We start from the raw sequence: 26,877 nt of genomic DNA, 5'->3' as shown, positions 1-26,877 counted from the left end.
AATGTGACTGTGAACCTGGATGTAACAAACAATAGAGGGACTGATAAAACTGAGACATGCTGAGGAAGCTCCTTCTTTGGAGCTCAAAATTCAGCTGAACAACCTGAGGTACATAGTTTCTTTCACTTTGAAGTTAGCCTTGTACTGAACTGGAGATTGGACTGGTGTGATCTCCAGGATTCCTTCCAACCAAAATTTTGCTACAAAACTTTAGCTTTGGATTCAACAGCTTTCTGGAAGAGTTGGGCGCCTCTTAAAAGAGAGCCTTTTCAATGGGTGTTGGAGGAGTTGGAATGATTTAGCCTCAGTGAAGATGGAGTTAGAGCTAAACTCTAAGGGTCCTTTGTTTCAGGATTCAGGAAAGCTTTGAAAGAAGTTGGAAATAGTAGTTGGAAATAGTAGTTGGAAATATAGAAAAATAGTAGTTGGAAATATAGAAAAGCACAGAAATAAAACACTTTTTGCAAACTTAAAAATATGTAATCTGGGATATGGAAACTACAGGAGCCTCTAATTCTCTTATATTGTTTTTCTATTGCTATCTTCTGGAAAGTTTTTGATTGGGAGAAACAAAATATTTTTCATAGGGAAGTTTTTAATCTATGTGTGATCTTGACAGTGGGAGCAGGTTGAGGACACCTGACAGAATTATTTAGAAAAACGGAGACTCTACATTAAGAATGCCTGCAGAAGGATGGGACACCAAAATCAGACTGGGTGGCAATGTGGAGTGCCACTCCCATAATCTCCAATGGCATGTGCTGTAGCTGGATTTGCTGTTCTTCTTAATTGGGAAAGGATTGAACCTTGTTGCTTCATGTCTGCAAATGCAAAACCATTCAGGGTAATGTTTACCTTGTTACAGTTTTCCCCCTGCCTTTTACAAGTTTGAGGAAATCAGTTTCAGGATTCTCATTGTGGGGTTTATATAGATTTTGCTCGTGGTTCATCAGAAGAATTAGAGAAGATGCTGGTTAAGTTCTACTCCCTATCAGAGATTTATTTGTAGGCCCTCTTAATACACTATTGAAACTCAATGTGAGGCTGCCAAACACTTCCCAGACCTCTGCCTTAGCATGGACTTAGCCAGACTTCCTTCTCACTCACCCTTATGCAGCATAAACTCTTAAACTCTTGTTTTGCTGGAAGTTGCAGCTGTGGAGAATCTTTCTGCTGATATATTGGGTTTTTTTAGGGGATGTTATTAGCTTGTTGAAATGAAACTGCTGTTGGTATGAAAAGCTTTAATATGAAACCAGGATGAGGTGACCTGAAACTAGGATGACTTCATTGTTTTGCCAACTACATATATATTCTTATAAGGCTATAATGTCTTGGCCATGTACACGTGGATGATAATGAAGATTAGTATGTAATTTTATAGCACTAATACTAGACAGTGTGATAGTCCCACTTTTAAGAAAATGGAGAAACCAACTATTTATCAATGTCCCATCTGTGCCATTGAAGAGGACAGCAGTGGCCAGTGCCTTATTTGATTCAGATGGATCACTGAATGATCTGTTGGCCACCAATGCAAACTGTTAAATTAATTACCGTTTGTTGTCTACAATCCATTCAGCTCAGGTGGAATAGATGATCTTTAATGTTCCTTTCCAGCCCAAACCATTCAGTGCTTCTGTGCTCATTAGCAAAGATTTCTAAGGGTCTTCCCTCTGTTTTCCCTCTCTTGTGTTAGTTGTCTTGATCCCATAAAATCAGCACAATTCTGTGTTTGGGGTGCTGCCATCGAGGCTCCCTGGCACCACCCCAGTGCAGTCCCCAGCTCACTCACTGGGTAGAAACTGGCTGGTAGGTGGAAGATGTGACCCTGGAAGTGAGTGCTGGGGAACCAAGCAGGGCTGGAAGAGACTGAGCAGAAACACGTTTCATCTCTGCTGAAAGACCTGGAGGGAAAGAGGAGAGCAGGACTTGAAAAAGTGGTGCTCTCAGTCCCCTTTGCATGGAAGTGCCATTACAGGGACTTCTGAGATGCAGATGTTCAGAGGGAATTACAATAATTCCTAGCATTGTAATTCCCTCTGAATACTTCTTAAATACCTCCTGAGATTGAAAGCACTGTCAGTATTGATGGACTAAAGCCTGAACTTCTCCTAGTTTATCCTGGAGCAGGGTAACTTAAAATTGCTGTGTCTGACTTTTCTTCCTTATCTCAGGGAGAGAGGGGAAGATTTATGAGTAAGAAAGAGGGAAAAGAAAATGTAGTAAAACTTTGATTCTTCAACAAAGTCAGTCTCTCCTGTTTTCAGATCTTACTAATCCTCTCTTAAAACTTCTTGTCTTTTTGCTGCTAAGTTGAAGCCAGAATATTCTTTGTTCCTTCCTCTATGCAGGACATAGAAGATAATGACAGGCAACAAAGAGTTAAACAACTAACTAAAGTATAATGGAAAATAGCTGTCTTCCTTTTGAAGCTGAAGGTGACATTTGAAAATCTATGTATTTGGTAGCTAGTTACTGCTTGCTGTGTTGTACGTGCTTCAGTGTCTCACAGGAGTTTTACACAGGCCAGGACAAATGGCAGTCTACATTATAAAGTACATTTACAATTGGTTTTCATTTATTAAACTGAGGGTGGGCTAGGCTTTTAAATGTTGTCTGTTGATCAAGAGACTACACAGCTTGAGGCTAACAAAATGCTGGAAGAGGAAAGAGTATAAATAGAAACACCACTTCCTTGTTGAGTAGAAGCCAAACTTGTGGGTGAACCTTTCTATATGAGAGTTCGCTGAGGTCCAGATAGCTGAATGCAGATTTCTGAAGACACCAAAAACTCTTGAGTTCTGAGGGAGGATATACATAGTATATGCTGAGGACTGGACTAGGAATTTCTTTCCTGTGGAACACCTGGCTGCAGTTCTTAGAAAAAGATACCAGTGGAACTTGGAGAATGTTGATAAAAATCCAGCATCAGCTTAGTGAAAGGAGAAATGTATTTGTGACCTTTCAGTGCAACACTGATTATTTGGGCCTGGAAGAGGCTTAATATAACTTAAAAACAGCCTCCCAAGACTGAGGATTTGAAATACAAGCTTATCTGGACAGTAGGATAAATACACCTACTACTTTCTTTTCAAACTTTAAATATTTTCCCACTGGTAAGGGAGGGAGTGTTTTACAGCAATGTGCATGATTGTTTTTTTCCTGATAAATTTTCCCAGTACTGTACTGCATATTACAGATTATGCTGCTGATATTTAAACCATATTACATTTCATGAAGTGCCCTCCATTTCTAATTCTTATAGACTTCAAACAGTATACATAATTTTATGATATATGACTTTGATTTATTTTCTAGAGGAGTTTTATGACTGAAATTTACACAATGCTTAAACCAAGGAATATATGAGCCACAATCTAAGTGGTTTTTAAATTAAGTAATATTGTCTTTTATCCCCTGATTAAAATACAGCTTTAAAGTTGCTCTAGTTCAAACAAATTAATTCAAGAAATCTTATGGCCTATATTTTTACAGGAGTCTAGTCTAGGTGATTACCATGGTCCTTCTGCCCTTATCTGTGAACATATTTGCAGTTCGATAAATTTCAGTTCTGATGAAAGAACTGAAATGGGGGTCCTTTCCACTAAGGTCATGGGGGGCCCTTTATGGGGGGCCTTTCCACTAAGGTCATGTATTTGTGATCTTTCTTCAGAGCCAGATTTCAGTTGCTTAGTCTGGCAAAAATATGGTGGTATACCTATTTACATCAAAATTTTGTAAGAGAACTTGTTTGGGGGTGGGTTTCTCCCATTGTTTGGAGGGGAGGGTTGATTGGTTGTTTGTGGGCTTTCCCCAGTCAAAAGCTATCAACTAAAATGTTTGAAGTGCACAAAAGGACCCACCCAAACTTCCTGCACCCAAAGGTCTGTGCTCTCATGGATGTCTGTCTGTTTGGTGTTTGGCATCATCCATCCCCCTTCCTCACATAGTGGTAGCTGGGAAGGAAGAGGAGATAGCAGGATTGCAGAGGAGAAGATGAAAACCCAGACTAGAGAAAAGCATTTTAAAGGCTGACCCTGAAGACAAACTATGACTTCCACTTAAGGAAAGAGATCGGACTGTAAGTCAATGGGAAACCAAGGCAAGCTAAACCAAAAAAGAAAAAAAAAAAAAGGGGGGGAGGGTGGCTAAACATGATGAGTCAGCTATGGCAAGGTAGATAGGGCTGGGAATTGATAGAGCTAGAGAGGCATGTCACAGTTAATTAATTATTTGGGCCACTAGAAATAAGGATGACTAATTGGTTGAATATTTGAGCTAGGAACCAGTGAAAAAAGTACACTGAAAATACCAATTTATCTGGAAAAATAGTCCATCCTGCTGGATGTCTTAGACAGTTTGGTGTCTTTGGCAGCTGCCTATCACTGCTTTAACTCCATTAACTCAAATAATAAAAGTCTGTACAAAGAGTCATGGCTTATACTTTCAGGACCATATGCCTGAAAATTTGGCAAGATGTTGGGATTTCCCCTTTTTTTTTAACAAAAAAAAATTTCTGCATTGAAGTGTAGTTTCACAAAGGCACTTTGAATTGTGAAACAATACAGGTGTTCCTATATTGAGCTTGTGAATTTTGGGAGCTGGATGACAAAGTTAAGTAAAAAATTTCATTTATCTCTAAATGAATTGTTCTTATTCTTCCTTTCTTAGGAGCATTTATGACCTTTTGGTCCTGATTACAAACCAAGACTCTTTTCATCTTAAGGAAACCTAATCACAGGAAAAAAGTATATTCTGGATAGCCTTGACACATATGCATTGGGTTTTCTTAATGTGTTGTTTCATGCAAAAACTTTGGAATGCTGTCTCTGGAATAGTTTGTAAAGACAAGGAGTAGCATGTTGGTTCCTGTGTTTATTGAACCCCTGCTGTAACTTTTTCAGTATGTTTATGCAAACACCCAACTTCACCCAGTGCGTCCCATTGGTAGCGGCTGCCCGCACAGCTCTGCCCGTACACGCTTGGTGAGTCCTTGTGCAGCTCACTGCAGTCTCCTAGCACCTTCACAAGTCTTCATCGCACAGCTAAGCTCCCTGATCTAGGGAAAGGGTGTCCTGTGGAGCGTTTCCTCCTGCACTGGTCATGGAATGTAGGACTAGAAGGGAACACAAAAAGGTCATTCATCTTCCTTGTCTTGGCATGATTGAATCCATTCACAACAGATGTTTCCTCAACCCATCTCTGAAGCCCTTTGGAGATTAACCACTGTTAAGAGAAACTGTTTTGCTAGGTTGTTCAAAGTGCTTAAGTAGCCTTACTCTTGGAGAAACTGATCTAGCCTAAATTTGGTACAATTTAAATCTGTTTGCAGTCTCATCCACATCAAGTGTACCAAAAATACACCTTACTGCCCTCTTCCTGTATCTGTTAACCACTTTTACACCTCCCTAAGGAAGGGTGCATTTACAAAGCTTATAATAATTTTTGTTTGCAGGTCTCTACTTCATTACAAACGTAAACTAATTGTTTAACATTCATGATTTTCATGATTGTTATTTACCTCGTTATCTTATAGGTGCTTACAAATTGTGTTTTTCAAGGCAGTGGGAGTAGAATGGAAGATTAACGGAATCCCCATCTCCTTCATTCTCCCACACCCCTTTTTTTTTTCATCACTCTTGTGAATACAAGAGTTCTTTAATACAAGTTCTTTGGAGGATTTTATGTAGAGTATTACTAATTTACTAAGAAGCATCTTTCAACTCCAGAAGAGGCCTTGGAAAGTGTAGACATTAATGAAATTAATAGGCATCAAAGACCTGTGACAAAGACGATGATGATGATGATTCTCTGCATACACTGCTAGGAATAATACTTGGGTATTAAAAGAAGATACACAAATTAGATATTAGTGCTTGTTTTCGTAAAAAACTTCACGAAATATTGCATTGTGCTTGAGGGATCTGACCAGTCAGAGCTGGGGGGCCGTGACAGTATGGTACAAACATGCATGGATCTGAGTGTCATTGGCTTTTCAGCCTAGCTGGGCACGGGCAGAAGCTGGCTACTGTTTCCAAAGGCTTCTGCCTGGTGCATTGTAAACCTCTGGAGAAAATGGAACAAAGGACCCAGAACCAATGTTTTAGCAAAGAAGTTAAACTACAGTAACTTGAACCCTTTTATTTTGAATTGATGCTGCAGGACTCTTTTAAAGATACAGACTTCCAAAATACGCCATTACAGAAAGCAGTATGAATTCAAATAAAAATAAAACCAAAATTATGTAACTAAATCTTTAATCTTTGTCAGTTGTCTGCTCTTATAACTAATTACTGACTAGTACTAACAGCAGAAGGAGATAATCTGCAAAATCTTTACAACTTCTGGTACACTCCTCCATTGACAAAGAAAACTGGAGAAGATAGGATAGGTAGATGTTTGTTTTGCAACACCTGAGAAACAAATTTTGTTTTGGTTTTGTTTTGGTTTTTTACTACCTCTACCTTTTTAATAAAATTGATAATGTACCTTCTGTCTTAAAAATAAATGTGAAAGTAAACTGTCTCTAGCTTATTGCTGTGATCGGCCCATCTTTAGACCAGTACCAGCTGCAGCTTTTGGATAGACTGAGTTGTGATTTGGTAAAATCCTGGGCAGAGGTAGTCCCGTGTGTGCAATGGGAGGAGATTAGTACCCAGCCTGCCAAGCAGTCTTTGTCCCCATACAGTCAAAACCAGGACATTTCTCAGAATGCTTTGTCTCTCTCTCTCTGCACTCATGCACAGATATCAACTGTGTGGAAATGAGGCTAAGAATGGGACAGAGTAACAGTGCTTCTAGCCTGACATTGGATTGGGATGTGATGGATGTGCACCTGGTATCTCCTTTCCACTACACAGTCACACTGCTGTGTTCCCTTTGATAATTGTTAGAACCTAATAGTCCCAAAAATAGGGGCCATCCTTTCTCCCCTTTTCCCTCAAGAATTTTTTACTTTAAATAATTGATACAGATTTGTTCCCAGGTTTTGCAGATCACTTGTCAATGTTTTTGTCTTTATGTTCAAAGTTTCTCAGTTCTCTCATTTTTTCTCATGTTCAAAATTGTAAATGTAGCAAGAGAGTCCCCTTTCTCAGGGTATAATTTGATTTTAGACTGAAGAGGTTTTCTTACTTAAAATATGAAGGATTTCAGTGATTTTAAAGGTTTTTTTTTTTAACTTTGGTAGGTGACACAGCTGATGATCAAAGTAGAGACTCAAAGGATAAAACTTCATTTCCAGAGACCAGACCGATGTACAGTCCGCCTTCACAGGTAGGAGACTTTTTCCTTATGCACACATGGTGAAACTTCCATAGCAGCTCATTTAAGAAACATGAATGTCCTGCAGAAGTTGATTTCACCACATTCACATCTTCCATTGGCTGAGTCACTCTCAGCTTTCCTTGTCATCTATTATAAAAGCAGCACTGCTATTAATTAGATGGCAGTAATATGAAGCCCACTGCTGTGGATTTGAAAAGGAAATAGTAGAAGTCTGGTATTGCTGGATATCTTATTTTTATACTTGAGTTGTGCAAGCATGAAACTGTAGCTAGAATGTTAATGAATTGTATAGAAGCATGAGTGTGGTGAGTAGTGATGGCAAATGTCACGCATTTACATAAACCATCTATTTCCACAACTACCATTATGAGTAAGATGTAAACATGTTAGTGTAATAGACTGTCCTTACTGTGTGTTTCCTTTCTGTTTCTCTACTGTGTGGCTCTAAATATGAACTTATTTTTCTTTGTTATATTTGATATTTGATGCATGTTTACAGGTAAGGACTTTTCAGAATATTTCTGCATATGATTTACATCTTCTCCATGTACTCTGAAAATGTTTTTGTACCAAGTATGGGCCTGTTTTCCATTGCCACATAATTTTAGACATTCGCAAGGTGACTGAAGATGTTTGGCTTGGACTTTTTGTGCTTTTGTGGTGGTTCATTTTTTTTTGCTTAACCTACCCTGTCTCTTTTTCCCATATCTCACTTTGGTACTAACATGGTCTGTCTTCTCTCTCTTTTCAATGCTGTTTCAATATTATTGCTACATTATTATTGCTAAGTCCCTTGGTATAGTAGAGGTGTGTGTGACAATTTTTCCATCTCTAAGAGTAGTTTGTGTGTATGTGTGGCCTGTAGTCTTCTTTTCTAATTTAAAATCTAAAACTGTGTCCTGTACAGAAATCTTTAATTCATCATAATTCATTACTCATTCAAGTAATGAGTAGTTTGCCTTCTGATAATGTTAAAGTATGAATTAGTTCCAACCAGTTGCAAAGTTTTAGTCTGACTTTTAGATCCACATCTGAGCCAGGGTGTTTTGCAACTGACTTACTCATTCAAGTAATGAGTAGTTTGCCTTCTGATAATTTTAAAGTATGAATTAGTTCCAACCAATTGCAAAGTTTTAGTCTGACTTTTTGATCCACATCTGAGCCACAGTGTTTTGCAACTGAAGTCCTGCAGATCTGGGCAGTATAATTAATTGATGTTGTATTTGTCTACTGGACAAATGTAGTTTCCCTTAATGTGATGGTGAACTGGCAGTTACTGCAGCCTCAGTGGTTTGTTCAGTTCTGTGGAATTTCAGGAAAAGAGGAACTTGTATTGATTTTAAGTTTCAAGAGTTAGAGAGAAGAAGCAAAGCTTTCAAAATAAAATAGCAGATACTACAGTGAAAATGGAACAAAGATATATTTTCACCTTTCTATTAAAATACTGACATGTCTCAAAGATACTCCTATGAACTGGCTTGTGACAGAATCAGTTAAATTAAAATACAGCACTATTTAGGCAACTCATTCCAGTCTAGATTTCAGTATTTGGACTTCACATTTACTCAAAGGAATTCTCAAGTTCTCAAATTAAGTAGAATAATGGTGAATCATGGAAATTAAATGGCTAATTCTGGCTATTAGGAACGTAATGTTCCTCCTTACAATGGTGAGTATATTTTTGTAAATTAGTGGGAGAATTTACCAATTTAGAGAAACTGGAAAAGCATTGTATTACATATTCAATATGTCATAGAGACATAGCACATCAATTGAAATACTAACCTTGTTAGTATAAAACCACAAATTCTTGATAAACATAGAACAGTATGTTAAAATATAGTTGTTACTGCAAAGTGGCATCTGATATTTATCATGCAGAACTGAACAAAAGAACATTTAGTTCATCAACCGCTTCATCATTTCAGTTGCTGGAAACCTGATTTTATTTTTAAATATAAACTTTTTACTACTTATTAGATATAAACTTTGTGGAACATGAAAAGTGTTTTTGGAAATGTGATTTAAAGAAGGACGAAGCAATACTTTGTTCATGGATTTTCAAAGGGCAAATGAGGTTGAGTTTGATTTTTTTGAAGAAATTATCTTCTGGGCTGTTTTTTGATAATGGCCATCATCTTTGGAATTTCCCATTTCCTTAGGTACTATTGGACTTGTTTGCTGTACAATCATTGAATTGTCAAGTTTGTATATTTGTATAATCTTGTATAAATTATTTAAACAAATAAAAGTTTACATCAAGATGGTCTTGCTGCCACTAGGAATGTGTAACAGAGCCTCTTGCAAGCCCTGCCATACCTTGGTCAGGGTTGTTTCCAGCTGTTTGGATACTGCATGCCTGTTAGGGGAATTGCAGGGTGTTAGACACTGCATGGAGGAAGGGTGTTCTCAAAGGCCAACTTAAGCCCAAACATTTTGTCTTCTGCTTCAGAGAGAGGCTCCTGCTTTGAGCAAGGTCCCATATGGAGTGTCCTCTCCATCTGCACAAGTATGGACAGGGGGTTGGGAGGGTCATCTCCTGGGCTGGTCAGTCTAGGGGGATGTGTCGTTGTCCAGCAGGGTAATGAGTGCTCTGGGCCTAATCAAGCATGTCTGATCCCTCTGAAGTTGCTTCAGGCTCATGAGCTAAAAGTCACACATACATTTAAGTGCTTTTCTGGATTGGGTCCAAAATGCTCTGCAGGGCCAAGAACTTAGATTAGTCTTATTAGTGACTAAATTGGTAAATTAGTGACCATGAAATGCAAAGCTAATTTTAACTGCAACACAATCATAATAGAAAGAGACACTATGGTTTTATTTTTTTTTTATGCTTGTGATTTTTCCATTATTACTGTACAATTTCCAGATAATTCAATCTTTATCTGCTTTCATTAGGAATTTGAGGTTATAGAAAATAGCAGAATGGAAAGGTTAGCTTTGATATATGAAGAGTGCTAGAGATCTCAGTAATGTGGTGGGGTTATTTTTGATAATGAGCTATTCAATTGGTAAAGCAAATTAGTCCAACAAAGTAGTTTTGCCCTACTGTGAGAGCAATTATGTAGCATATCTATTAGGAGACATAAAAATATTTTTGACAGATGGTATGGTTTTGAATTAGGATTTATGAAGATTATTGTATGTCTGGTGTCCAGGACACCTGGGATTATTACATTGATGTAAGAAACAACAACAAAAAAAATTCCATTTCTGATAATTGCTGCAGTGTTTTGTATCTCCCTACTGTCACCTTAAAAAGCAGTTCATGTTTATTTGATCTTGCACTTCTGGATAATCTGACACGCGCTCTTTAGCCAACAGATGTCAGCAGATTTAATGGGGGAAAACTGGACCAGTAAGTGTATTAAAATAAACCACCAAAAATGAAAGCCATCTTTAGATTTTAAATTAGGATTTTTATCTTGCTGTGTCTTTTTTTTTTTTTTTGCTTTTCCTTATAGTCCTGCTTCTCTCTCAAACACTTAATAGTTATTACCTTCTATCTAAGGAGCTTGTTATATGTTTTCTAGGGCAAGAGAGAATCCCCCAAGGGTTTGCTTAATCCATAATTATCTAATTTATATGTTGTTGTTATAGCCACTCTAATTATATACCTTGCTGTGAGTCTTATCATCTTAGGACTTAGTTTCTTTATGAATTGTAATAGTTCTGCTATGATTCCTGTGCCATTTCTTTTCATAATTTGCTGTTAAAAGCTGAGAACACAGCAGATAGAAGTTCCTGAAGTAAATTTTAAATTATTTGTGATTTTATGCATATATAAACAGGTATGCACCATTTTAGACAAGTATCTAAATAAATTAGGATTTTTTTTTTGTGTCTGAATTGCCATTGACTCATTAAAGTCGTCCTTTATACAGCTGCTGTGTAAAGGATTCTGCATGGATGTAAATAACAGTTTCCCTGACATCTGCTTAGGGGATGTAGGAGTCAGAAAGACAGAAATACTATGAGATATAAAATATCAAGGAAGAGAAAATGAGAGTTGAGAATCCACAGAGTAGTAGAATAATAGTTTAGGGTTTTTTTACCCTTCTAGTGAAATTAACAGGTATTGCTGAAGTTGATAGGCTTTTAGAATATCCTTTAGAGCAGATCAGCTGATATAATTCCAGGGCATGAATAATATTACTGTTATCTTGTTTTCTTTTTTTTTTTCCAATTAAAATGAATTGCTTCTATCGGACCTATTATTCGCTGTTTTTTCCTTAAGTTTGTCTGTCTAGATTATTTTTACAAGTTACTGGAAAAGGAGTTATTACTGATCATGTCTCTGTTCACCTACTGACTCTTGGTTTATGGCTCAGAGTGTCCCATATTTTTAAAATCACAAGAAGGGTGTTCTGGGCTAGATTTGTTGCATCCTTTTAAATTCCCTACATTTACCTTAGCGAAAGTGGTTGAAATTTCAAAATTATTGTGATAATATAATTTGTGATTAGTTTGCTCTCTTTTGACAAAATTCAGAATCTATTGAAAATGTTGTTGCTTAGCTTGGCTTTTTTTTTTTTTTTGGAAGCTCTTATTAGGTAGAATTCTAGTCATGGCCTGGTTAGACTAATTGCTTGTCATATGTCATATTAACTCTAAGTTCTTCTTTTTCATATATAAATTGCTTGTCATATGTCATATTAACTCTAAGTTCTTTTTCATATGTATAACCTGTAAAGCATGTTGGTCCATATTTTCTCTCTTCTTAATTGCGTATGTAAGCAATAATCACTTAATTAAATTATCCACTCTTAGAAGGGACTGGAATAAGACTGCAGCAAGTCATCAAGCACATACTTTTCTCTGAAAAGAGAAGCTGGTACCATCAGAAGAAAGATCTTATATTTTACTCAACTATCATGCATGATCATAAGCTGTAAGAAGTGAAGTTTTAACATTATCTTTAAATAAGAATGACTCCTGTGCAGCCGTGGCAGCTGCAATGGACATCACCTTTCTTAGCTTCCTTCATCCTTTGTGTGAATGGTAAATAGCTGGGACTTCACTGAGGAATCCATGTGCAGCCACAGATGGAAAGTGCATATGAAGTAAAGCTGTCATGTGATAAGAAAGGCACAGTATATGCTTGTGATCTTACTGAGAACAAAGTAAAAAAATTCAGCTAAAAAAAAATCAATATTGCATATTACAGCTATTACATTTTACAACTATTACATGTTACAACTATTATTGTGCAATAACATATTTACTTTGTAAAGCTTCATTATATCATAATGTTCATATTACTATCTGTTAGATAATTTACCAAAATATTTAGGAGGTCTTTTCATTCTAGGAAGATCTCCAGAACACGTAGATCAGTAGGCTTTTGTCTGCCCTTACTGGACAACAATTGGACAACTCAGGGAGAAGGGGAGGGTTTATATACACATTATGGATAAATATATTAGGTATATATACATATATGAGAAAGTCTGCTCCTCATGTCATAAAGGATTAGTTGCAGTGGCCTCACAAACAACATTTTATAAACTGTGATTTGGGCAAGCTATTGACCCCGGGTCAACCAGTAAGACCCAGGGTGTTTTGCAAGACTGTCACCTTGTAGGGTTTTTCTCATTTCTGAGGTGAATAGCTGGACTTGTTTGTGTAACACAGTACACAGCTGGGGTTATTCAGATCCTTAGTAATCACAGTGGCATCATTAACACTATGTCCATTGTTTGGTTTTGTTTTTTTTAAGGAAAGCATTATTTTTTTAGATATAGGGAACTTGAGTGGGAATTGAGAGATGTGAATTGACGTGGTTGTCACCAACTTCCTCTATGAACTTAGGAAACAGCTCATTTTAAAAAACGTAGTGCAGTGCTGTCTTACACTTTTCTATAGCACTTTGCAAGTGTGAAATACTGTTAAACCTTTGTGTCACTTCAGCTGTGATTTCAGTACAAGGACTGAAGAAGCCTTACAGTCTTAGAAGGTGGGACATGTCTGGCCAGCAAATACATGTAAACACAACAAATGGATTGGAGCAGCCTCCTCTCCCACAGCCCTGCCTGTGGAGCCCGGAGTCAGTGCTGCAGTCAGATTGCACAATTTGTGAGGTTTGAGCAACAGAAGACAAAATGACATCCTGTAGGGAAAGAATGACACACAGGCGTGGTATATTTTCATAATTCAGTGCCTGTAGATAGCAAAGTATATACCTACATGTAAAAAGTTCATAAAATAGTATAGTATAGCCTGATTTTCAGACATATACACCAAATGGTGATCAAGCACATCTATGCAGAAGCACACTATGCATAATTCCCTATTTAGTTTTGGCAGAGACTCACTGTATGTTTGATTTAATTGCTTGCTTATTCAGTTACATTTATTGGTTATTTGTAGCAAGAGATGCTCAACCTAGGTGCCCAGATGTTCCCATCACATTTTTTAGCTTTTCTCTAATTTTTGGGATCTTCTGAGCAGCTAATCCCAGATAAAACTACTGATTATCCTGTATCTCTTGCCCAAATACATGTGGTTAGACTAAAAGCCAGTAATGCTGGTTCACTTTGCTGCTGTCAACAAATTGATCAGTTAGTCATCCTGCCTCTCAGAGCAAACCTTCTGGGCTTTCCCAATATTAAAATTGATCTAAAATGCAATGTAGATTGTACATTACTTGATGAGACTGTGTGTGAATATGGTACAGTGATATTTACAATGTGGTGCATTAGCAGAATATAGTGGGTGAAAGACTGTTGCATAGGGCAGCTCGTTAACAATTACTCTAAACAGAAAATAAGGGAAACAATAATGTCTTTAGCTTAGATGCACTGCCACTTTCAGAGGGAAAAGAATAACCAAACATAAAACTCACCACAAATGGCAGTGGGCAGTCCATTTTAATGAAAGAGGATATGACATGGAAATTTTCCCATTTCAGCCCAGAATGCTAATATTGGTAAGACAGGATTATGTGTCTCTACTTTCCATCAATGTTGTTTGATCCTTTTGCTGCAATGTACTTGTGCTGTAATTTTTGCCTTAGAAAAAACCAAACCAGAACTTCACAGCTCCTGTCCTTCTTGTGAGAGACTGTGCATAGGGAAGAACATATTCAAATTTTGTTCTAAAGCATTTTTCAAAAATACAAAATAAAATGTAAGTTATTTATTTACAATTTTCTTTGCTTCCACAGTAATACAAATTTTAAGAATGTGTTTCTACTCTTTTAATGTGATTAATGGTACTGCTAGATAAAATCAGATCTATCTTTAAAAAAAAGTACCCTTCTTCCTTTTCATTGTGATCCAATTATTTTACATCCATAGAGAACAAGGAGAGTCAAAGAGGCCACCTTATGTAAAAGAGGTGGACTGGTATTAGTTCCTTTAAAATTAATTAATTAATTAATTAATTAATTTGCCTTTCACTGCTTTAAGAGTCATGACACTTTTATTCCTGAATCTGAAAAGCCTGCTCAGTCAGTGCTGAGCACAACTCAGTCCTTCTGCTGTTTGTAGACTGGAGCTTTTACAAACTCTGGCTCCTGGTAACCTGTTTACTGAAGGTGGTGTTGACAAGTGTTCCAGTTACAGACTGTTTATGGAGGAAATTAAAGTCAAATACCCATCCTTCCTTTCTCTTACTGACCCAAATCTCTATGGAGAAAGGAGGTGGAAAGTTGTATGAGAAGATACTTGCTTAATTCATTTTTTTTGGCATGAAAATATTTTAAGTTTGTAAACAGGACACACTGCTAGTCTTGCCACGTGCTTGGAATTTAAGCAGCAGGAAAAAAACCTCAGAACACAGCATTTGGTACAGCAGTTTTTATTCATGCATCTGTGTAAGAATCCTTGTAAGATCCAGGGGTTTAGTTGCTTAAAACTCTTGAAGCAACTGAGGATGATGCTCCTAGGTATTGCTGGAGGAAGATTGACCTGAGTTCACACTAGTAATTCTTTTCTGTTCCGTCTACTTATCTTCTTTTCTGAAAAGCAAATCCAAGATAATTTTCTTTTCCTTTCTTCTGATAGAAATTGTTACCCCTCTGTCTTTTTTCTCTCATTGATATTGACAATCTAGGGAGATATTTCATTGATGTTGCTGACTCCCTCAGTTACTCAAGGAGAGATTTCCTTTTTTTAAAAAAACCCCCAGACCAACAACAAAACAGCCTTCTCATCTACGCTTTTCCCAGTTGCTCTAATTTGATGAAAAATGTATTGGCTTTATTTTTGTGTGCAACTCTTTGCTAAGTATTTTCTTACTGTTTTTCTTTTTGTTTAATTGTCAAAATCACTTTTTTTTTTTTGTGGACGGCTCTCTTTTGCATTCAAATCCTTGGATTTTCACACATTTAGTACAGTAATGAGAGAACTAATTGTCAAAATCACTTTTTTTTTTTTTTGTGGACGGCTCTCTTTTACTCCTTGCAGTATTAGTCCTCATTTCAGGGGTTCTGCTCCATGGGCATCTACCATCTCAGAGAAGCTGTCATCTTTTTCCTACCATTGCAGGTTACCCCTGGAGCTTCTGCAGTAGCAGGGGTTGGGAACAAGAGATAGAGAGACAGGAATGCAGAGACCCAGTTAGTCTAAGCTTCTGCTGTTCAGGAGATCAACTTCCCAAAAGTCTTTAGGATTTTTTTTTTTGCTTGAAGCAGTAGAGAAAATACCACATCTTGTTGTCACTAAGTACATCGACGAAATGTAGCTGCTAAATTAAAACAAATTATTTAAATACTGTTTTTTAAATCTTTTTTTGTTTTAATTATGCTGTTGAAGTTTTATATTAAATTAATGTCTTAGTATATTCTTTGGCTATGTTTAAAGTCAGCTATCTGAATTTTGCATTACATCATGAATGAAGGTAGCAAAATAAATGTAAATGCTTTGTGCTTCTGGATGATACTGAAGTTACAAAACAAATCCATTATCAGCATTTATCAGACTTTCCTGTTCATTTTGCAATATATTGACTTGTCCTTCACTTCTGATTTGTGGTTGTGGAATGCAGTGCTGGATGTCTAGAGCTGTGTGCATTTTCAGTTACAGTTCTTCTGGCTTGCATTTCACTTACTACAGTAATTTTCATTAACTTTTTAATCTTCCAGCACACATGCTACAGAAAAAAAGGAAAAAAAAAATCTGGCCTTGTTAATAACATTTCCTGGCAGTGCCAGAAGCACAATATACTAAATATTGTTTGTGTTGCTTATTATGTTGAGGTCTTTGCTATGAATAGCTTGCATAGTACTTTGAGGGAACAGAGGATCTAGATAAACTGTTCCTTGTTAAACCCACACCCCTGTCTCTCTTCTAAGATAATTTTTATTACAATAATCATGTTGCAGAGGGGACTGCACTGTAAACATGGTGCCCTAAAAGTCAGGGGCCTCCAGAGAGAAATGGGGAGGCAGCAAGGAAAGGAACCCTGCTATTGAAGGGGCATAAGTGTTGATACAGGTCTTCAATTATCAGACCCAACAGTGGTGAAATTAGCTGGGATAGAAGGAAAGATAAGAGCATAATTACTTTACTTAATGGTGGGAAATTAAGCCTTATAATTTGTAATTAAGCTTTAGAATTTTTTTTGTAGTTTCCCATTATAGATGCCCACTTTTGAGATGTTTTGGTTCTTTGTCTTCAAACAATTACTGAATGAAATAAATAATAGGACTTAGGAATAAAGGAATAAAAGTAGGAAGTAGAAATAAAAATATCATTATACAATTTTGGTTATATTAAATTCAATATATTTACTAAATTTATCACTGACTCCCCTCAAAATATTTCCTGTGATGTATTGTTATAGGGAATTGAGTAAAACCAGAACCTTCAACTTGTTCTGGTTTGAATTTGCAAAATTGGCAACGAAGAAAATCAGGGTTTTTTTTCTAGGATGACAAAACAAGGTAGTTGGTTGTGGAACTTTAGAATACTTTTCAGGGTGGAATTACATTTTATAAGTTCTTATAAATAAAACTCATGGGCATCTCTAGTATTTATGAGGATTATTAAGAAAAATAGGTCTGTTTCTGGGAAAAAACATATTTTTTTACAGAAAGTGTAAATTTTTTTACCTTAACACACTTTAACCATGGAACATTCAGAATATCCAGAGTTCAAATGGCAACATTGCAGTTCTCCCCTTGTACAGAGATTAACAGTTTTATGGCTGTTTGAGAGGGTAAGAATCACATCTAATTACAGCAAGTTTATTCTGCATTCACACTATAGAATTGTTCTAGTAATTACACTTTTCCAATTGCTTTAATGCCAGTAAGGATTCAGAAATGTACATCAGTATTGATACTGAAAGTGTGGTTTAGCAAAAATTTCCCTGCTGTTCTTTGCAGGCCAAGATACTACATGAGGAGCTTTGCTGTACTAAAGAAAAACTATAGAATGTCAGAGCCTCTTTTCATTGTTTCTTTGGAATATTTTTCTTTAAGATTTCAGTGACATTAACCTTACCTTGATTCCATTCTAGTTAGGAAACAGCTGAAAAGCATGCTCTAGAGGAGAAAGAAAAATACCTAAAATTCATGTAAAAATTAGTTTAAATATTCTTAAACTCTTATTTTAAAAATTTGTTCTATTTTACTCTGAATAGCAGTATTGATAAACTTGTACAGGTAGCAGGAGGTCTTTAAGAAAGACAAATTTCTGCTGTATTACAAAATAAGTTTCATAAGAAGCTTGGAAGCAAGAGCCCAAAGCAAATGGGAAAGCTGATTTCCACGGAGAACCATTCTTGCTTTTAAAAGCCTTTCCAAGGACTCAGTGTTAACCCAAACCTTCCAGCCTGTAGGTCTGCCCTCCTGCAGCCCCTGAGAGCACCAGTCCTTGGCCACTGGTACAGTCCCAGACACTGCATTTCTGCTAAGCTAGCAAGCAAGCAACCAGAAGAAATTTGGATATAGCAACAAGCTACTGCAAGGTCTCCAGCACTTCTTACATCTAATTTTGCTCTCCCAGCTAAGAATAGATTTTCTTTTGAGTCCCTGGAGGGGAGGGCTGATTAAAATTTTGAGTGAATCTTGAAAGAATAGCAGCTCTCATTATTCACGTGTGGTTTTCTGAAACCACAGGGCATCTGTATTGTGTTTGTCCAGGTGGGTTTGTTCCTTTCTTACAGTCCTGTAAGGATGCAGGTCACATACTGGTGTGTTGGGGTGGTTTTGTGTTCAGGTTTTGGGTTAGGGGTTCTGTGGTACTTTGAAATTATCATGTTGTGCACTTTCCCTACCACCAGCAAGTTTTTACTGATCCTGCTTCCATCAGAAGGAATTTTGGACATCAGAAATAATTTCTTCACAGAAGGGATTGTTAAAATTGGAATGGACTGCCCAGAGTGGTGATGGAGTCATGATCCCTGGAGGTGTTTAAGGAAAGCCTGGATGTGGCACTCAGTGCCATGGTCTGGTTCACAAGGTGGTGTTTGCCCATAGGTTGGACTCAATGATCCCAGAGGTCTTTTCCAACCTAATTGATTCTGTGATTCTGTTCTCCCAGGTTAAATTTTGGAATGCAAACCTTGTGAGTAATTTTTCTTTCCTCCTCTGTTCATCTTTGCCATTACCATATTTATTTGAAAAATGAATTGTTGTCATCAATGGGGATACTCATTCCGGAAGTCCCACAAATTTTTTAAGGATGTCCAGTGAGTGCCCTAAAGCATCAACCAAAACACATTGGAAGAACAATCCCATATGACAATTTCCATTTCTAGATATGTAAGTAACTACTGCATAGTGCTAAATAAATTCTAGAGACCTTATGATTCACTATTTCCAGGAATACCATGAAGTTGCCTGAAATAAATATAATTCTTTACCATCAGTCACATAGCAGGTGTCTGTCATTAGTATTATATTGCTGGATACTTACTAAATATTCTGGAAGACTGAAGATACTGTTTCTTTCTTGAGGCTGTTTTTAAAAGAAAAATAGATCTGTTTCCATAAAAAAACCCCCTCTTTTTTACAGAAAGCGTAATTTTTTCTTAATCACTTTTGATAGAAAACCTTGTTCAATGGTTTGGATGATAATGCTGGCACTAATCTTTGATTCTCCTTCAGAGCACTGTAAATCCAGCTTCTCAGTACATTGTAAAATGTGCAGTTTTTCTTCCTTATGAGACTCTTGGCAAACTGTGGTTAATACAAAAACATGCAGCAAATTAGATGTTTTTAAAAACAGCTGAGAAACATCTTTTAACAAAGAGAAAAAATGAATAATTTACTTTAGAGGGTAGTTTTATACTTTGTTAGTTTCAAAATAACATGTTTTTTTCAGAGCACAGTTACTATCTGGTGGCCAGCTACTATATATATTTACATAGTGTTTATTTTCTCCCTGTTCCTTTTGGATTGCAAACCAAGAATACAGAAGCCACCTTGCTTGTTTGAATTAAATTTTATTTTCATACCTTATGTAATTGTTACTAATTTTTTGACTCCTTGGTGTATGGTGAAATGTAAATCAGTGATCTTCTCGGTCCATTCAATTAATGTTTCTCATAATGGGATTGTGTGTCATAGCATTTGGCAGTGCTTAGTTTAGCTAATGTCCAGATAATATGCTCTGAATGCATTGTACTCTGGCTAAGTAAGTTAGGCATTTCAGTAGAAACCAGTGTGACTAATGTGCAATATCAAATTCTCTAGGACTTGCAGTTCTATATATGCTGGAAGAATGCATGCATAAAGCATGAGCCATTTCATAACCTTGACCTCGGCTGCATCACAGCGTTCTGTGCTGGTGTTTGTGCTGGAAGTGACCTCAGCACCCATGGGTCACTGATGTTCTCCAGCAGAGTCTCCAGTTCTTCACACATTACCTGAAAGCCTGCAGGGGAGGTCGGCTTCAGCAAGGCCTTTTCACTCATGTGGGCTCTCCAGCATATGGATGAAATACATCTTAGCCCATTTAAAGGATATCTTCATGTTTTGGAAGTACAGAAACATGTCTTGTTTGATCGGGTCTTGCACAGGAGGCCAACATCTAAATATCACTACAGGAATGCTCAGAAACAGCTCTGCATAGCAGAGGGCAACAACTGCCTGTGATGATGGCTCTAGGCAGAACTGAAAAATTACTTCTTGTTACCTGAATTCTTCAAGATGGGAACTTTTTTCTTCATATAAAAGTAATAAAGTAATATAAAATAATATAAAATGTGATTTCTTATGAAAGAAAAAGTGAATGCAAACTTTTAAAGATCATTAAAAATAACTGTTTTCATGGGAGAGACAATAATGGATTAAATGTGAAACTGAAAGAGAAAATCTAGACTCCATTTTCATTTATGTGGTGAACTGATCTTGTCATATTAGGCCCAAGACCTTCTCATGAGGGGTTTAGTCAACTAAAACCCAAAGATCACTGGAATTAAGATAAGATCATGGCATTTGTTAAACTGACCTGACACTTTCCTTTGTTTCTGGCTTACCAGTACTATGTTTATGTCAACCATTTCGGGCTTTCTTTCTGATACTGTTTTGACTATTCAGATAGTAGCATAACCTCTTAAGACTGTTAAGAACCTCACTGACAGTATGCAGAGATTGAGTTTGGTAAAATGATGCTTTCACAGTAAAATGATTCTAACATAATTCATCCTTCCTCACTTCAGTCTTGCTTTCAACTATGGAGTGGGACTTGGGAGTTAGCAAAGCTGTCCTTGCTCCATCACTGTCAGTATATTGTATCTGCTATGTACAGAAAGGGTTTTAATTTCTGGGTCTGCCCATTTAGCACCATTCTAACAAATGTAAGGTTTATGGAGGAAAAAAGATCCAAGATGTTTTGTTCTTGCTCTGACTTTTTTACCCCTCTTTGAAGTTAATTTTGCCACGTGATGGTCTAATTTGCATTGTAAATTGTGTTCACCCAGCTTGGAGGACAATTATGATATAAACAGGTGTTCATAAAAGTATAACTTGCCAATCAAAATGAACATTAGATTCTAGGGATTTCTGATTATCATCTGAATGATGGGAATAGGACAGTGAGTAAGGGATCATTTTCCCCTGAAATGTGGAAGGGGAGGGAGGCAGAAAGGTCTTTGAAGATCTAGTTTAATTGATTCCTAAATATAACCTAGTTTTTAGCTGGGGCTTTCTGGCTTCCCTTCAGAATATGGCAATGATGAAAGACAAGCAAATACCAGGACCTCAATAAATGATCCACAAGTTCTTTCTTTCAAGAGGGAATATAATAAATTCATGCAGAGCAGAAATTAAAAGAAGTTTTTAAGTTTACAGCAGCAACAAATTAAAGGACTCACCTGAGGTGTTGTGGGTCATTATTTCAGATATATATTAACGTAAATAAATGTTACATCTGTTTGGCAGTGTTCTTAGCAAGATAATATATCTGTACCAGAAGATGTGTATGACTTCTGTTCTAATGCATACCTTGGGCCCTGGCAAGAAGGAAGACTTCTCTCAAAATGTTAGCAATGAGCAGCCATAGAAGCTGCTCTTAAAGGGAGAGCTGATTGGAGATAACTGTGCCGATTAGAAAAGTACAAGAGGTTTTAGTGTTTTTCCTGAACTTACAGACTTCCAGTATTATTGCCCATGTTTTTTTGCTCACAGCTTGGAAAGCTGGAATAGAACTATACAGGCTACCTTCCTGACTTCTCTGCTGGCTGTCCTATTTTCCCTGCTCTCTAAAGGTACCAGAATCAGTAAGGAAAGCTAAAAGAAATCTTTTCTATCAGCTGTTGTCTCTGCTGTTGCATGTAGCTTTCTGAAGAGCTGTTAACTACATCTAAAAATGTAGAACTGAGAAAAGGAAAGCCAGGGAATTAAAGACATATCAGTAAATTGTAGCTGTGGGAATTCTGTAGTAACAGCCATACCAGTATTACAATTGCATGGAGAATGTTGCTCCTCTTGTGTATTGGATCATAACCAGTAAGGTTAGTAGCTGTATGTAGCAGTCACTCCTTTTAATAAACTTCTTAACCTTCAGAAATTTTACATTATTATCCTGTGACATGATAGTAAGAGATCTTGGGAAGTTTATCTTAAGCCTTAGGTTTAAAATCATTGTGAGTATGAACAGAAGCTTCGAGGTGAGGGCCCCTTTCAGTGCAGCACCACTCACTAACCCTGTGTCCCAGCAGGCTGTGGAGGAGCACGTGTCCTCTGCCACCCAAGAGAGGGCTGGCTGTGGCACAGACTGGCGAGGTTACGTGTGTCACTGTTGACTCGTTCTTGGCAGCTTGATACAAGGTTTAACATTGGATTATCAGTCCTACCAGATGAAATGTTGGGTTGTGTAAGGAATGACTAGTGCTCAGGTTGTGTTCAAGGCAAAGCCAGTCCTTTCTTTGGGAAGAAGATGGAGTATCTTTTCCCTGGGCTAAATGCTCTGGGCAAGAAAACAAAGCACCCACCACCACCCCACCCTCCAAACTGTTGTTCTGTCAGACAACAATGCCCTCAGGTTCTCTGGAAAAGCCATGATGTGTGGTATTCAACTTTAGCACAGGCAGATCCTTGAGCAGCACAACACCCCTAAAAATCATGGATGCAAGCAACCTCCACATGACTGGACCCATTTCACTCTTAGGATCAAGTGAATACCAAATTAGTGTTTCAAGCTTTCAGTGCTATTCCTGCCCTAATAGCTGTGTAAACTTCGGAGTTTTCTAGCTGAAGTGTGGACTTCATCAAAGTCAGAAATTCCTGTCTGTTTTCACGGTTTTGACATGACTTGTTAAGCACTTTCGAACACGTTACTGAATATTTCTGTATGTGTGCTGATAGAAATCCTTGTAACAAATATCTTGCTCCTAGAGATCACAGAATCATTGAGTAGTTTGGTTTGGAAGGAACCTTAAAGATCTTTCCAACACCCAACTCCCCTGCCAGGGACACCTTCCACTAGACCAGGTTGCTCAAAGCCTGTTACCAGGAACATCATTACGGGTGCCTAATGAGAGGTATCAGCTTGTATAGGATTTTTTTGCTATAAACAGTAAAAAAAATTACATTTGATTTCTAGAGGCAAAGTAAATAGTATTTTCTTTGTTCTTAAAATGGCAAAAGTATCAGGATAAACACTTAGTAAGATCATATTGGTAGGTCAGGATCAAAGCTTGCAAGTCTATTGTGTCCAACATTATTCTCTAAATTTTGTTAACTACTTCTGTATGGTAAGTTTTTATATTTCCTTTTTGGTTTTGGTATTTGGGTTGTTGGTGGTGTTTTTTTAAAGTTTTAACTTTGTTTTTCTATAAAGAACATATTTGGTACTGCATATATTTCCTTATACAATAGAACTACCAGCTAGTCATGCAATTCTATTTCACACTGGAAAGCAACATCATTAATCCTTTGAAATAACTGGGATAGGACAGTTCTTAATCATAAAAGTCATGCTTTTCTTGGACAACTTCTGGAAAGGCACAGGGGGAACAAAAGATGGAGCTTCATCAGTTTATGGAAGGAATTGTATGAAGTAATTTCCCCTAAACAAGACTGAACATAATGGCATAAAATCCCGTGAGCACAGTAATGTTGGGTAGCCTGACTGAGTTCAATAAATGTTTGGACAACATTCTCAGGCACATGGTGTGACTCTTGGGGTGTTCTGTGCAGGGTCAGGAGTTGGACTCAATGATCCTAATTTCTCTTCCAACTCAGCATATTCTGTGTTTGTGTGATCTCAGTAAATCATTACAAGATCCTAATTTCCCTTCCAACTCAGCATATTCTGTGTTTGTGTGATTTCAGTAATCATTACAGAGTCTTATTTTTGTTTTAGCCTTAATTCTGATGGTGCTGAACCAAATAATTATATCAACATGTATTTGAACATTAAGAAGTGCTATTTTAGATCTACCTAAACTGAACTCTGAAACTCCTTTTATTTATTTATTTGGGTTTTTTTTGTTTCACTTAGTAGTTCCTTGTGGTTCTAAGTAAAAAGCCAGAGCTGCCTGATTTGTAGTGTGTAAATTTCTGTTCTTCTGTTCTCTTTAGATAAATACAGGGCAGCGGTCACAGTTGACTGTATCAAGCACAGAGATGGGAAATCAAAGGAGTCAGACTTTGGAAAGCAGCCCTTTCATGTCAGACCTCCTGAGCGATGTCCCCTTTGCCCTCGCACCACATGTGCTAGCAGTGCAGGGCACCCACAGCGACGTTCCTGACCGACTGCTCACCTACGACATCAATGAGAATTTATCAAGATTTTGGTATGACTTCACACTTGAAAATTCAGTGCTTTGTGATCCATAATGTTCTCTCTATCTTTTCTGCCTCTGTCAAGGAATAAGTCTTAAATTGAAGATAAAGACTTACTTCAATTGACTTAATATTTTGGGGGCCTGCCGCTGGTATATCAAAGGGATTATTATTCACAACTGTGATATATTTCTTAGCTTTAAGTGAACTACAACTTAGTACATTAAATATTGCATTTATTTCCAAAGAAATCAAGCCTCAGTAGGAGACGGGCTGCTGGTATCTACTTCCAGTAGGTAGGCTGCAGACACAAACATTTCATGACTTTAAGAGGAAGTCTATGTCTTAACTGTTTTGTTATTTCAATTAGTTACAAAACACATAGATCCTGTTACACATATTAAGATCACCTCTTGATTTTGTACAGATGGAAACCAATATTAATGCTAATGCAATGCTGCTCTGCACTACTGGACAGAGAGCTTTTCAGTGAAACCAAGTTTTAAAACTCAGAGTTAATGACAAGCCCTTAAGTAATCATTAGACTTAATAGAATTGGTTAAACTTACCAATTTCAAAGTGAAAACCAGTTGCTTCCTTCCCTTTTCCAGTAGATGGTATTTTGTCTGTCTCATTTTGTGCCTGCCTGGAGAAGTTGTCCCCGCCTGCCTGTTGGCTGCTGTTTGTTCTCATTACCACATGTGTTCCTGATTTATATACAGATCAGCTTTTCCATTTTAACCTCTTTGCCCCCTGAAGAAGGAAATCTCAGGACACGTACTTTTAATGGTCACACCCTTCTTTTTTTAATTTGTGTGCCAGAGGTACAGATGGCAATGTTTAACAACAGGAAAACATTACATTGTTTCTTATCCAACTAAATTAAACTGCTAAATGCCTGAGCACACATTCTCACAGACCACTGTGTCCCCACTCACAAGCTTTGAGCATGTTTTTACCAGCTAAGACCAGAGCTGCTGCTCCACCAGCAACAGCCCTCTGATGTCACATCACAATTTGTGATGAATGTGTGACCTGTGGCACACACTTTTTTTCTGTCTTGCGGTACAATATATAGATTGTGCTAAATGTTGGTGGATATTTTCCTGTATTTTTTATGCTCTTACACTCTTGTGGTAGCTTAAAGTACAAATATTTTCAGACTTGGATCTTCTTACAGTATTTGAGATAAATACTGTGAAATGATGAAGAAATTACATTGTGAATATATCTTAGATTGTTAAATATTCATGGTTTAGATTTTTTTAAATGTGCATATTTTATATTTTTGACAGCTATGTTCTTAAATGTTTTGAAGGTATTGTTTCAAGGGGAGTATCTTTGCTGCACTCAAATAAAAAAGCCAAGTAATAATGAGTTATTTTTTATATGTGAGAGTTATTATGTGGTTTCACTTATATTGTTTACTACAGCTCTGACCATTCAGCTTTCATGGGAACTTGAACTTGGAAATTCAATTTGAAAATCTTTTCAGTGTCATTTAAAAATTAGTGTCCTTCTAATAAAATATATCACACTCTCATCTGATGGATTCTGTGTGCTGTGTTGGTGACTTGCAGTGGTTTAGGTGGCATCCATGACAGTGCTTGGAGAATAGTGTGGCTGGGAGCTGGGGAGTACCCAGGTACTCAGGCCTCATAGAAGGAAGAATTAATTTTATTAGGTTGTTCAGAACTGTTTTGTTTTCCGAGTTTTTTAGTTAACACATAACCAAAGCACTAATACTATACAATAAAATAATAATTTTAATTATTATTTTATATCCAGCAGTTAAAAAATTAATCATTCTACAAATAGCATGTTTCCATTCAAGCTGTCCATTTTGAATCTGAAATGTTTCTGCAGCTCAGCTGGTCTCGAAGCAGAGCTGTAAAGCACTGTTGAAGACCAAACAAACTCACAATACTGGTTCTTTATTTGCTAGCTGACTTGGTATGTAATTTTTTGCTATAATTTTTTGCCTAAAGTTAGACAATTTATCTAAAATAATTACATCTTGTCAGATTTGAGCTCTGTTGCACTCACAGGTGTCCTTTCAAAAGGAAAGGGGGGAGATTGTATTCACCGGGGGAGATTGTATTCACCATGATGAGAAACATGGACAGTAGGTTTAAACATTTGGTCTTCATCCTTAATTGTCTCCTGTAAAGTGTAAAATTTACACCCAGCAAAGTACCACTAATGAGGAAGGGTACTGGAAATGTGTCTCCTGACTGCCCTCCCTTTAGCAGAACCTGGGGCTCAAACCTCTCCCTTGCTTGAGAACATCCCTAAAATTGGATTGATGCCTTTTGACACGTGTTCAAAGGTAAATCAAGGAACAACTGCATCCAAAGCAGCCTGACAGAAGGCTGACTGGGAGATGGTCCCTACAGACAACTCCCCCC

General features: G+C 37.2%; 1 protein-coding gene across 4 annotated transcripts in view; it reads left to right on the top strand.

The window, feature by feature from the left end:
- The window catches only part of UMAD1 (UBAP1-MVB12-associated (UMA) domain containing 1), a 79,979-nt gene extending 53,967 nt beyond the window's left edge, over nucleotides 1-26,012 (top strand). For all 4 annotated transcript variants that reach the window (XM_039711230.1, XM_039711237.1, XM_039711247.1 and 1 more), the window contains exons 3-4: nucleotides 7,193-7,278; nucleotides 24,266-26,012. In XM_039711230.1, the coding sequence (XP_039567164.1) occupies nucleotides 7,193-7,278; nucleotides 24,266-24,523 (344 nt within the window). In that variant the 3' untranslated portion in view covers nucleotides 24,524-26,012. The remainder of the gene's footprint in view (nucleotides 1-7,192; nucleotides 7,279-24,265) is intronic.
- Nucleotides 26,013-26,877: the final 865 nt, after the last annotated feature.

The sequence above is a fragment of the Passer montanus genome, unplaced genomic scaffold, assembly GCF_014805655.1.
Source record: "Passer montanus isolate IOZ18808 unplaced genomic scaffold, ASM1480565v1 scaffold10, whole genome shotgun sequence".
Taxonomy (NCBI): Eukaryota; Metazoa; Chordata; class Aves; order Passeriformes; family Passeridae; genus Passer; species Passer montanus.
Note: the sequence above shows the minus strand (reverse complement) of the source record. Positions and strands in the feature narration are given on the sequence as shown.